At 47.7% G+C, this 14,000-nt stretch overlaps 1 protein-coding gene across 1 annotated transcript in view; it reads right to left on the bottom strand.

Moving 5' to 3' along the window:
• LOC8026349 (fat-like cadherin-related tumor suppressor homolog) overlaps positions 1 to 14,000 on the bottom strand; it is a 267,076-nt gene that overhangs the window by 113,885 nt on the left and 139,191 nt on the right. The window contains exon 3 of the mRNA XM_042289669.1: positions 6,595 to 6,656. Coding sequence (XP_042145603.1) covers positions 6,595 to 6,656 — 62 coding nt within the window. The remainder of the gene's footprint in view (positions 1 to 6,594; positions 6,657 to 14,000) is intronic.

Below are 14,000 nucleotides of genomic sequence, written 5' to 3'. Positions count from 1 at the left end.
ACCACGCAGTAGTGATACACGACCGCAAGCCGGTACGATGCTCATCCAGATCGGAATGGGCAGGAGTGGGGATGGGGATTGAACCCAGGAATCCCTGGGTTCTGCAGTGCACGCTTTCGCTCCATGTGCTTTGAGCTGGTGTGCACTGGCCCACTCGGCCACTGATCCCCCACCTCTCTTCAGAAGCGTCGTCGATGGCGCTAGCGTCATAGAACGCCTGGCAGCCTTTGACGTCGCGGAAAATTAGGTGAACACAAGGCTTCATTATGTGTCGTATCGTTTGTGCGCAACATAAGCAGAACTGTATCTATGTTTTATCATTAACAGGTTAATCATGCAAAAATAATTAATCAGTTAATTAGTGACCAATACGGCACAAATCTATTATTCTGCCCCTGCGTAGCTTCTAGAGGAAACATTTTACCTTACGGAAGCTGAAATATCCTGTTTGTCTGAAGTTTCGCTTTACCATTTCATCTAGCTGCTGTTTATTGCTATGTGACTTACATGAAAAAGTATATCACCAGGCATTGGGTTAAGGTATATAGACGAAATTGTGATGAGGTCTGTCCAAAACATTCAACATTTACATATACCAAATAGAAATGCATCATTGTAGTTTTTATACTAATTCCTGTTATGTCTCCATATAAAAAAATAAAGTTACATAAGCACTTTGCTAACAAAAATATTTACAAAGATGCAAACAGCGATTGTTTGATTCTCTGTACGGTAATGCAAGAGTCTAGAAGAATCATTGCTATTTATTTGGGAGTTTTAGTATAACGTACGCAATTTTAGCGCATGCTAGCGTTAAATTTAGCGCTTGTGTTAGCGCATGTTATGCAAGTGTGTTTAAGAATAGCGTTTCTCTGCCGCAGCGCACAAGCCCAAGCATCTCGCGCTTGCAACACCACCAAGATGCCGTAACAATTTTTATTCCGCACACAAAATGCATTAACTTAAAAAAAAAAAAAACTTTTAGCCTTTCCATTTTGGTGAAGAAGGAAGAGCAGCGGAGCTGTAGCTTCTGTTCTCAACGGTAATTTTTCTGGCGAGTGATCTGCTCTTCTTTCGCAAGGGAATCTGAAGCACTCGACACAGTGGAACTTTAGGCGATAGCGGCCTCGTGGCGGTTGCGGAAGCATTCGCGCTTCTGCGCACATCGCCGCTCGTTCTGTTCCCACTCTTCTGCCTTTGAAGAAATGTTGTCGCCATCTATGAGCGACGGCAGCAACCAGTTGCCTGGTTGCCGATGGCTCAAAGGTTGCCGCGATCTATGAGCGACGGCAGCAACCAGTTGCCTGGCTACCGAGGCTGGAAAGGTTGCCTCGATCTATGAGCGCCGGCGGCAAGCAGACAACCGGCAAACACAACACTCTGGACAGCTACCGCCATCTATGAGCGACGGCGGCAACCTGAGTGTTGTGTCAACATTTGTTTGGTACCAGGTCCAGGCACGATCCTGGGGAAACTAGCCATTAACAGCTCCGCTGTTTTACACAAACAAACAAGCTTTTGGTTCAGAGTAAGATTTTAGATTTTTTTAAATATGAGAATTCGATTGGAGCGTTCGAGCGGTCGTATCCGCTTGCGTCGCTTCGACAAGAGAGGTCTCGTGTGCCGAACTTTGGATACCGTACTTTCGCCGAGAAACGTCCGCGCGTCGCGAGCAGCAAGTTGACGGACGGCGATCGTTGCCCTCCTTGCTGGGTCTTCCAAAGCATTTCTGCTTTCTGACGTGCACCTCCCATAGGAGTGCCATGTCGTCCTGTGTCGTCCTGTGTTGTGTCGTCCAGTTGCAAGGATGCCGCCGACGTCGCGCTCGTGACGCCGCCAAAGCGGCCGCAGGTCCTGGGAGCCGCCATTTTTTAACTTTGCTCGTCTTGGCTTTAGCCAACTTCTCTTTACGAATCCACCTTGGACAAAGACTCTTTGCGTGCGCACGCAATTTCCGATAAATAGCGTACGCTAAGATAGCGCACGCAAAGCTCTAAACGTGGTTTGCGTTCGGCGCAAGCGCAGTGGCGACGACGCTATTTGCGTACGCAAAGCTTTAGCCTCGTCGCCACTGCGCATGCGCCGAACGCTAACCATGTTCTGCGCTTTGCGTGTGCTATTTTAGCGTACGCTATTAGGGAGTTTTCGTAGACCGCGTTTCGCCCGCCGCAACGAAGAAGCCGCTACTGCGCCTGCTTGCAGATGGCCTTGACTGCACAGTTCCAGGTATCGTAGCGGGTTACGGAGACCGTTGCGGGACGGCGAAAACGGTCATACGAAGACTTCCTATTTTTCGGAAACTGCGTGCGTACGCAAAGAGTCCGCTCTACTCCAAAGATGATTCGGGAGTATCGGCACTCCGTTCCTCGACATTGTTGTGGGCGCCGCCATTTTGGCTCGTATGCAGAACAGACGCAACTGCCGATCGTCAGGATTCAAAAGTACGACTTCCTCAGCATTAGATTCGGTGTTAGGAAGGTCATGTAATATTGCTTTGCTTTGTCGCGAACGGTTTAAACATTTGTGGACGGCGGAAAAGCATTTCCTGTGATTTCAGATAAAGCTTCAGATAACTGGCAACCATGATTTTAAGACACAATATGGCCAAGTGTCATTACTCTGAAGCGTAGCTTATTTAGTGACACTAACTACAACGTTACTAAACCACTCAGTTTGGGAAACTGCCATAAAGACTACTCTCAAAAAGTGGCCCCGATCTGTCTACGCGAAAAATCGCTGCGGCCGCTCGAGGAACTGCACGTGACTTCTATTTTTGCTTTAATCGGCCATTTTGGCGCCGAAACAGATACCACCGTCTCCCCAGTTAAAATGCATCTAGGTCGGGACGCGCTACCTGAAAGCACCGCTGAGGCATGGTTGTATAAAAACAATATTAATTGGGCCGCAAAACCTTGCACACTAAAGATTTTAAAAGCAACACGCGCCCCTCATTTTGTACTAAACGCCAATAAATTTCATGCAAAAAGAGTCTTTTTCGTTTGTTTTTACGCAGAAACATGTTTTGTATAAGCTCAAGGTGACTACAGTTAAGACAAATGATAAAGAGTGGCGCTGTCGTCGTATTTAGCTTGGTCTCGGTGGACGCCAGTGGCCCAGGTTTCGACGGCGAGTTTCCCAACTGAGTGTTTTCGTAACGTTGGCCAAAGCCAAGACGAGCACAGTTAAAAAATGGCGGCCCTCAGGACCATGGCTTCGACCGCTTTGGCGACGCCATGGGCGCGACGTCGGCGGCATCTTCGCGACTGCGATTATCAATACGGGACGACATTGCATTCGGTTTGGAATACTCAGTAAAGTGGGCAACAATCACCGGCAACTTGATGCTTGCGACGCGCGAACATTTCTCGGCGACGGTACCTGCGGACGCGACCGCAGCGATTTTCCTACCCCCCCCCCTCCCCCCCTTACGGGGTGTAAATTTTCCTTTGATTTTCTGAAGGTGCCCCCTTAATTCGCAACGACTCTTATATTCTCAAATGCACCCCCCCCCCTTCCTAACTCCCCCCCAAAAAAAAATTTAGACCACCCCTCTTAATTTCAATACCTGGGGAAACCCCTGCACGACCGGTTAACCGCTCGCGTCGCATTCTCATGTTTAAACAAATCTAAAATGTTAATCTAGCCCAAAATCTTTTTTTTTTTTTTTTTCAAGTTACATCATTTTGGGTGTGAAATAAAAAAATGTGAATATATTGCTGGCGTTGCAAGCGCGAGATGCTTGGGCTTTTGCGTCGCGGGGGAGAAACGCTGTTCTAAAACTATCTTGCGTAGCGTGTGCTAACGCAAGCGCTAAGTTTAGCGTCAGCGTGCGCTAAAATTGCGTACGTTTTTCTCTAAAACTCTTTATTCTAAAACTGCCTATGGGCCTCACAAGTTATCTACACTGAGAGTGAGCTATGCCATCGTCTGTGAAATCGCGAAAGATTCGAAAGGAGCAACAAGGAAGAGGCCGCGCGAAGGGGCAACAGCGCCTATTGACACCGTAAGTGTGACGTTACAGCTCCAAACAAACCGTTGCTAGGGGCGTTGAAATGAACGAATACATGGGACTGGATTCCGCTCCGAAAGAACGATCGGTCAAAAATCGAATGTGGAATTTAAACGTCTAAAAATAATAGATAAAGGAAGCCGATATCTCACACCTACCCCGACAGAAGTTTGCGGAGAATGGGCTGTTTCTAAGATAGTTGCTACGGCAACTTCCGGCTCTCGATACGTCTCGAGATGCCTGTTGCAGACGGTGGACGCACGACGAACGCACACGGAATGACTGAAATATGCCGTCTGCAACAGTTTGAATCGTTTGCACAATGATACGATTTTGAATTTATTTGGAACATGGCATGGCCTAAGAAAACTAATCAGGATTATAAAAACGAGTCGCATTTGCGTGCGATACGGGATACGGTGTGACGAAAATCATTACACGTGTGAAGATCTGTTAAAAATAGAGCGAGAAAAGTATCTGTTTAGAACATTATTTCGAAGCAGTGTCGGGCCCTCTTTCTCATTTTGCAATTAACGTGCATTGTGATGAAAGAGCAACTATTTTGACTCTATAACATGAGCAATTCCAGAACCCAAACTTCGTTTATTTCAGGCTCGCAGTATGGGTGTGTGTTTCGTACCTGCCTTGAAATCGTCAAACTGAGAAACAAATCCTACTGTCTCTTCAGTTTTAAGTAACACCCCAAGCGTGCATGACTGCATGAGAAGGAACGCTTCTCCGCGCCTCTAGAAGATACGAGTTTACTCTTAACCCGAGTGTAAAAGATAAGGAGGTCGAAATGACCTTGCCTAGCCAGTCTCGCCCTAGCTCACTCCCGAACAATCCCGGTCGAATGCTCGAGATGCCGAGTGTAGCTAGATAAGGAGCCGAGCGCGGCTTTATCGACTCACAGCCAGCTGTCACGCCGACGCATCGTCGCTCGCTGCTGCCACCGCTACGCTCATCCTCTATATTTTTTTTTCTAGGCACAAGATCACCGATTTAATCTTTATTTTCTGTTTTACGCTTGTCGATCCGTTTCCACCTGCGACAATATGTACATATATATGCTATGGACAATTCGCTTGATCACACAGATGTGAACTGATGCAACTGTGCTGTCAGAAATCCTTGACACGTGTGTTGTCCTTCACTTCGACCTTGATACACTTCACGTCGTCGTCGTCGTCATCGTACGTTATTTGGCTTCACAGTGTTGTCACCTTCTCAAATATTGCGGACGCGAGCTCCAGGGGAAGGCGCCCGCGCGCTCGCGTTCCTCGAGCGTCAATCAAAGCTGTGCACGGGCACGCTTCGCTTCCGAAATCCCACAGAAGGTTGACCCCGAAAATGGAAGTTTCGTCGATCGTCACCAACTTCATTCAACGCGGTCTTGTATCCATCAGAAAGAACCACTAAAACTGCGAAGTCATTGTGTCGTCTGCTAGTAAGGCAAAGCCAGTTGTGAAACTTTATTACGGTTTTTGCCATCGCTTGATGGCACTGAGACGATAGGACAGGCACGTAGCCAGGATTTTGTTTCGGGGGGTGCCGCCCATGACAAAATGCTGTAAGACGAGGAGGGGGGAGAGGAGGTGACAGCAAAATGGAAGATTTCGGGGGGGACTCCCCCCTCCCCCCTGGCTATGTGCCTGCGATAGAAGAATGCCTAATGATTAGATACTGAAAAGTGACAAAGCTTACAAAAAATTATTTACTCTTTAATTTGACAATATCTAACCTGACGCCTAGCCCTATGCATTTGTCCATTACAACGGCCTAAGTAACGGTTTGTTTGGAGCGGAACGCTATCACGTGGCGCCATCACGGTGGAAGTAACACATGTTTCTTCCACCGCGGATGCCAATCATTGGTGTGCAAACACTCGAGACACGAGCCGCGCGCCACTTTTGGGGAGAACATGGCGTCTGAAATCTATAGATGAGTGCTGCGCTGCTGCGCTGTGCCGCCATGATCTTCCGGAGGGCTGCACGTTGCACGTGCCTCTTGCACCGACACACCTTGCGCTACTTTTAGCATGAAGGGGCTTTAGCACGCAACTACCAAAACTGCCGCTACGGTAAATCCTAAAACACAAACGCGTCCTTTTTTTTTTTCATTTGAAAGGTAAGGTTTTTGTAACTTGAGCGTTAGACAATTACCGTGACCGCCAGGCTGACCGCGCCTGGGTGTGGACAGTGGTGTGGACTATGATCTCGGAGGTAATGCAAACATCCAAACGCGGATGTGTTTCGCGGAGAGGCCACAGGCCGCCGCGTGGCGCTGGCTGAAAGGGCACCCCACATGTGGCTCTGCGCTACCATGCATATCGGTAGCCGTTCGACGCTGCTCCTCGTATTGATCCGGCGGCCGGGTGCTCATGGCTCCAGCGGGGAATCGATACGCTTTGAAGAGTAAAAAAAAAAGCTATGGCTATGCAGAAGCCTAGTTTGCACGAGCGCTCGCGCACCTGAAGGACGACTTTTTTTAAACAACCCTCTAGCGCTCGTTACTCCCAGCAGGGCGCAGCAGGGAATCCTAAAGTTCGAATAAATGCAGATACACCGAAGTGAGCGAAGCATTACCTCGAGAACATGCTTGTCTTGAAGTTCTCTGTCCAGGGCCCTTCCAGTCGTGGTGATAATGCCTGGAAATAAACGAAGAGTTCAATTAAACACACTAATGAACAACGAGTGCTGCAAACGCAAAGAGGGTAGCCGGAATAATTTTAATAAAGGCTCAAGAAATACTCCGCTTCACCTGATGACGGAACGCAATGAACGCTGTGAGCCATCAAGCCAGTACAGCGCTGCGATTGTCCCTTTGTGCCCCGCGCGCTGCAGCAGGACGTCTCCCGAAGGACACCCACGGGGCATTTGGATTTGCTTCGATAGCTTCCATGACAGACCATGGTAAGCCGAATCGGGGTGTGGAAGCCATAGTCACACTGACACAACGAGATTAGAACGACAGAGAGGTCCTTCGGTTGGTGCACTTCCGGCGCGAGCTTCTCACCTTCCATAAAGCTGCAATGCTTCCAGAGCCTAGAGAACGCACGTGCTACCAAAGAACGGCAGAGACATAGCCTCCTACATACTGACACAGCCTGGCGGATCACCACGAGTATCGGCCGCCGAAATGGAGAAAGTGGAGCGGCAGACAACAGATGAGAGGGAAGCCACGTGACTGGCGCCCCGCTGCGGCGAAATGCCGAAACACTCTTCTCCCGAGCGAAGAAATAAGTTTCGGGTCCTCGCCGCTGCAAAAGTTGTGCACTGACGTTCAGGTTCCCCAAGAAATGGCTCTTTGATGCTCTGTGATACTAGATCCTCGCGCTCCGAATCTGCGACCGGGCACTGTTTGGCTCCGTCGTCGGTCTGCCAGGCTTTGTTTATATAGAGGAGGCTATGGCGGAGAGTAATGATCGAGCGCGTGCTGGAGGACATGGCAACGAGGTGCGTCGGTGGCTCCTTCGGGTGGTGCTCATGAACGACGCGACGAGCAGGATTATCGCTTATCGGTTACAATTTTCGTGGTGCGTGTGAAAAGCACGGTGGAAGCTTGGTGCGCTAAACTCGTCAAACACAAAGTTGGAGCCAAAAGATCGCGGAGCACGCCGATTGGACGTGGGCGAAAAAAGCGCGAAGTCATCTTCGGGATAGTACAATCGGTGCACTCCGTGAACTTCGGCCCCAACTTTCTGTTTCACGAGCTTAGAGCCCTTGGAGTCATCGTCTTTTTAAAGCAACACACTCAAAGTGGACAGTCTGACATTCTTCTTATCTCAATTAATAAACGTAGAATTCGTCATGCTCAAGACGTCATAATGAGCGTTTGGTCAATCCTGGAAGGCAGCGCCATTTACACTCTCAAGAAAAAAGGGTGTAAAAGGGTGTATCGTTACACCCTTTGTCCCCTATAATACACCCCAAAACTTCACTTCGACGTACAGAGCCCTATAGTCGAATAGGCGGCCCCAAATTTTACAAGGGGCTTGGTAACAGTGCAATATAACTTTTTAAACAGCTAAAGTCCTTATCAAAGACCACAAAAAGACAACACCGCGTTTTTGCAGTAGGGCCAAGAAAACCCCGATTATTTTTTTTTTGTAGTCAGTAACACGTACATTAGCTATTTTAATAAGTTGTACCACACGACTATCAAGTCCCTCGTAAAATTTGGGGCCGTCTGTTCGACTATAGGGCGCTGTACGTCGAATTGAAGTTTGGGGGTGTATTATTGGGACAAAGGGTGTAACGATACACCATTTTACACCTTTTTTCTTGAGAGTGTACACTGAAAAGTTTGGCCCATTAGCCGAGCTTGTTGCCCGCTAGAACCAGCGGATTTCGCGAGACCACAAAATGACAGTAGTTCTTTCTCTTCTTTATTCCTGAGAAGTCGCATAGATTTCCTATGAGTCAGAGCCACATATAATGGCGGACGGAAGTGGTCATCTCCCGGTTGTCAGACTACGCGCTGCTGTGGTTGCCAGACCGTCAAAATTTCTTTAAGAAGGCCAAACTCTCTGAGTATAAATGGCTCTAGTGGAAGGTCGATCACAGCGACGCTTTTAGTCGCGGACTTCGCCAATATTGATGCTACTTTCGAAGCGGACATGACTCAGCAAAGTGCAATTTGTTTGGGTCTCAGTATATGGCAGGGGTGGCCAAACTGCGGCTCTTCCTGGGTCCAAGTGCAGTTCGCGGTTTCCTGGTAAGCGTACCCCTCCTCCTATCCCACGGCAAGATCAGAAGGGAAAAACAAAGTTGGTAGAAACACTTAAGACTGCTTGTGTGCAGGAATGCGAAAGCATTCCTGCACGCAGCGCATTCCTACGAGCAGCGGGCCGCGTTTTCCTTTTTCACACGGCGCTCCGTGGGTGACATCACGCTACCCCACTGCGCAGGCGCAGCAAACCCCGCCGGCTCCACGCCTTTCGTGACGATGCATCCGCGTTGCTGTGCTTTTTTCTGTGTTTTATTCCTGAGGCGCGTCCGCTTTGACCTTCAGCGCCTCCCCCCCCCCTCCCCCCTCCTCCACGGCTTTTGTGACGTAGCATCTGCGTTGCTGTGCTTTTGGCCAATGGGAATTCATGATCCGTTTCGCAGCTACAGAGGGTTACAGCCAACGCTGGCTTCGCTCCATGGAACCAGTTAATGCTTTCACATTAATATACAATGCGTGTTTCAAGGCGAAAGCCTTATATGTCCCATTACGCGAAAAGGCGTCGGCGTTGTGCCCGAAAGAGGACCATAAAAATTCGTTACCAAGCACAGTTCGAGGTGAAAACGGACGCGCCTCAGAAATAAAACACAAAGAAAAGCACAGCAACGCAGATGCTTCGTCACGGAAGCCGTGAAGACGGCGGGGACGCCGCGCCGGCGCGAGGGGGAGAGCGTGATCATGATGTCAATGCCGGAGTGCCGTGTGCACCAAATACACACCGAATACAATACCGGCACAAACAACTTTAACACACGCAGAAACATTACTCGAAAACATTTCACCCGCGGGACTATAATGCTTTCGCACTCCTACACGTAAGCAACCTTAAATGTATTCGCCGTGTGTGTGTGTTTTTTTTCTTTTTTTTTTTGTAAAGTTAACAGATGTGTTTAAAAATACCGTGAAACCTACACTTATGCGGTTTGTGCAGGTGAGTTATCCGGCGAGTGGGACATAGTATAAGGGGCTAATCGTAACGATCAGTGGTCGAATTAAGTAAAAACTGTGAATAGACCCTTTCCGGAATTCAGTGCCATCTGGTGACTCAAATGGCAGTTTAACTTTTACTATACTAATGGCGGCAATGAACCTGTGGTCGGCAGCTTTTGATGGGGCACCGTCACTTTCGCAAGTCAACGGTAAATGAGAATTCGTGCTTCACTGTACAGTTCTTTTTTCAATCTCTTTCGGTGTTGATGACAAAACAGATGCAACCAGTCAGAACAAAGCGCCAGCCCACATAGACGCCTTGATAAAATTCTAAACATGAAGGAGCTTTGAAGCCGAGTCTGTGCTTCACTGGGCCAGAGTTAGAAATGAACGCTTACGCAGTTCTTGCATCTAATTCCGGATTCACGTCGCGCTAACGTCTAGAATGTCTAGGCCTCGAATCATCTGCTTAGGAGCATCTTCAACTTCTTGCTTCATCAGTAAAAAGAAGGCCGCCATTAGTATAGCACAGATGCCATTTTTCAGATGATGATAGCGATCAAAGTGGCCAGACTGAATTCCGGAAAGGGTCTATTAACTTTTTAATTAGTGTAAATAGTCATATTGTTCCAATTATAAACTTGGTGAGCGTCATCGATCACCGTTAAATCGGTATTTTTTTTTTTTTTTTTTAATTTTAAAAATTAAAGGAACTTTGTAACGAATTTCCTTGGGTTTCCCAATTTAGGGGAGAAACTACCTGCTCCATTTTTGGGATATATATATATATATATATGTATGTATGTATGTATGTATGTATGTATGTATGTATGTATGTATGTATGTATGTATGTATGTATGTATGTGTGTGTGTGTGTGTGTGTGTGTGTGTGTGTGTGTGTGTGTGTGTGTGTGTGTCTGTGTGTGTGTGTGTGTGTGTGTGTGTGTGTGTGTGTGTGTGTGTGTGTGTGTGTGTGTGTGTGTGTGTGTGTGTGTGTGTGTGTGTGTGTGTGTGTGTGTGTTAGTGTGTGTGTGTGTGTGGAGAGAGAGAGAGAGAGAGAGACTCTGAGAGAAAGATGTTTTATGCTACCCTAGCTCTAAGCCATATCCTGTTTCAAGTCCCAGACAGCAACCAAAACAGACGTCGTGCGGCTGCGCGGCGCCCGTTTTCGTCGTCCGTGTGCTTGGGGTTTAAAGCGATTGCAGTCACCGCGGAACGGGAACCGAATGGGATCCCATTTCAAAGGCAAGAACAGCATCAAGTTTCAAAGAGCGCAAGGCAAGAAGCAGTTGCATCGGCAGTTCCAAAAATGGAAGATCTGCAGCGAAGCCGACACGCGTCACGCACACGGCGTTCATGGCTTCCGATTTCCAATCCCTGGATCATTGGCTGTTCCCGCCCTAAAGATGACCGTTCCCTCGCTAAACAAATTATGAATAAAAAAAAAAAAAAAAAAAAAAAAGAAGGCGCCTAAGAAAGATGCGTGTGAACAGATCGGCGACCCTCAGGAACGCGACATCGTCGCTCTTGTGGTGCAATCGCCCGTAAAGCCGTTATAACCCCCTCGGGATGTTGCGCAAACTACCCGCTGACCCTTCGTCTGGCGCGGCAGGGAAAGTGTGCAAAGACGGGGAGATCCCGGGTCCTTCACTCGTAGAAAAAAAGGGTGTAGTTTTCCACTTTTTTGTTCTATGTAATACACCCCAAAAGTTCAGTTCGACATACAGCGCGCTGATGTCGAACTGACGGCCCCAGCGGCCTGAAGACGGTGCGATATAACTTACTATGCGGATAAAATACCTACCAAAAACTACACAAGAAAAAAAAAAAAAGAAGAAAGAAAGAAAGAAACACCGAGGTGTTGCAATATAAGCAACAAAAAAAAAAACGATTTTTTTTTTTTTTTTTTGTAGTTTGTAACACGTATTACATTATCTATTTTCATCAGTTGTACCACTCGGCTATCGAGCCGCTCGTGAGTTTATGTCGAACTGAAGTTTTGGGGCGTATTTTATGGGGCAAGGGGTGTAAGACTATAGCTCTTCTTTTGTATTTTTTTTTCTGAGTTTTTTTTTTAAATTTTAAGCGCATTCGAGTCGCCAAAAATCAGACACAGGCTGGCTCAACCATTTTGCCTTTGAACGTGGAAGCCGGGCCGCTTCGAGCATCATACAAAAGGCACAGTGTTGGTCGCAGACATAGGGACTGGATTATCCGTGGCCGGGATTCAGGCATGATTGGAGCTTGTTTGCTTCATGCATACGTAAGCTTGGAACCCATCTGCAGACGGTTTTTGTATGACCAGTGTGACAGGACTCCCCCCTGCAGGCTGTCTCTTGGTTATGACGTATCAGCAGCATAATCGCGGCTTTACGTTCCACGTACGACGCCTAGCGCGGGTCTCGGTCGCCATAGAAGACACCTCGTCGCAAGGAGTTGCAATGCAATCGGTCAAGGGCCGTTCACACGCTTGCGACTTCTTAAGACCCCCGAGTGCATTGAAACCACTCAAAATCTCTTACATCGAGAGAACATTATAGAGCCACTCAGGCACGTAGCCGGGGGGGGGGGCATGGGACCCAGGTCCCACCTCCCCCCGTAATCTTCCATTTTGCTGGGTCCTCCCCTCCCCCCTCGGCCCCATACAACATTTTGTCATGGGTCCTCCTCCTCCTCCTCCTCCTCCTCCTCCTCCTCCTCCTCCTCCTCCTCCTCCTCCTCCTCCTCTCTCCCCCCCCCCCCTTCGAGACAAATTACTGGCTACGTGCCTGGAGCCACCTACCGGGAAGGAATGGAACACTTGCGGTCCCACGTGTATTTCCTATTCCTTTCGCCAATCATTCTGTGAAACAGTTTTGTCAATGTCAATAACTTATAAGCGACCATTTCTCATAGGTACAATGAACCCCGCAAATGCCGCCAAACGTTTGCTCTAGTGAAATGCAGTTCCAGTATCACCGCATAGATGGCGCCAGCGTGTCAGTGTGTTCTCTCGTCATAAGAGCTAGCTTTCGAAAAGTTACAGAGCTGAATCCCAACGCAACATTGCCAAAGTGCGTTCCTCCCAGGAAAATTTGTTCATCGAGCGAATGCCAATAATTAATATTTGGATACATGGTTTTCCGCACAAAAAGACGGACACAAGAGAGAGAAACAAACACGAGCGCAACTTAGAACTGTATGGAGGAAAGCTTCAGAAAACATACAGATTTTGCGCCAAACTATGTATCCAAACGTGAACCAACTCGCCCAACAACAAACTATTTTACAATAATCAATATCAACGAAAATAAGAATAAAGGGGAAGAAGGGGGGCAATAGACAAAACAATATTCTTTGGCTTGGTCAACAGATTAAATTCTCAATTTAGTAGGCGTAGTGCCTACGAAACTTTGAGCGGCAGTTCAGATAATAATAATAATAATAATGATAATAAAAACGCTATCCTGATAAACGCCGTGCCAGGCAGAATAGACGACAGGTTCTTGACTCGCCCATCCATCCGAAACAATAGTTAGTAGGTAAGAGAGAGCAAAAATCCGCGTCGTCAAAAACTATCGACTTGCAGAAAACCCCGAAGTGAAACAAATTTGTACAAGTTATGGCGCTTTTTTTTTTTTCTTCGCAGAATGTACCATGCTAAAAAAAAAAAATTACGTAGTATTTTGGCATTTTTGCTTCGCTAAGAAAGAAAGAAAAAAAAAAGGATTCTTGCCCGGGTAGGCACTTAGGCGAGAATGGCTTCATTTCTGCCAAAAGCCGCCCTGCGCGCGGGGCTGGCAACTGATAGCCCTCAACGCCTTTATTGTTTCCACCGGGAGTATTTTGTATGGCGAGCCAAGTGCGGGCGCGCAAGAGTGCGCGCGCGAAAAGGCGCAACAACTGAGTCCCACATTTCCCGCGCGAATGCGCGGACTGTTGCGTCTTGTGCGCACATGCAGCCGGTGCGGCGGGAGGGAAATTTACGTCGCTCGGCGTAAACAAGCAAAGAAACAAGCGCGAAAATTAATCGCCACTCCCGCTGTGTGTGTGTGTGTGTGTGTGTTTTGTGTTGTTTAGTTTCGTACGGTGCAGTTAAGAGACTTGATATCCTTTGGCCGATCCTTAGTTTTGCGAGGATGAAACGAGGGGCACCGAGAATGAGATGGCAACCATTAGCCATCGTCTTTTTCCTTTTTTTGCTGTGCGGTCCTTTTTGTTATTCCCTTTTACTATCCCTATTTTATTTTTATTTTTTTTAGTTGCGAAAGGCGATGAGAATGCTCTGAGATAAAACGGAAGGAAAACAAAAATCGAAAGAAAAAGAAAGATATGTAATATAGGCGGCCATAT

This window comes from Ixodes scapularis, unplaced genomic scaffold (genome assembly GCF_016920785.2).
Source record: "Ixodes scapularis isolate PalLabHiFi unplaced genomic scaffold, ASM1692078v2 PGA_scaffold13__105_contigs__length_92229423, whole genome shotgun sequence".
Taxonomy (NCBI): domain Eukaryota; kingdom Metazoa; phylum Arthropoda; class Arachnida; order Ixodida; family Ixodidae; genus Ixodes; species Ixodes scapularis.
Note: the sequence above shows the minus strand (reverse complement) of the source record. Positions and strands in the feature narration are given on the sequence as shown.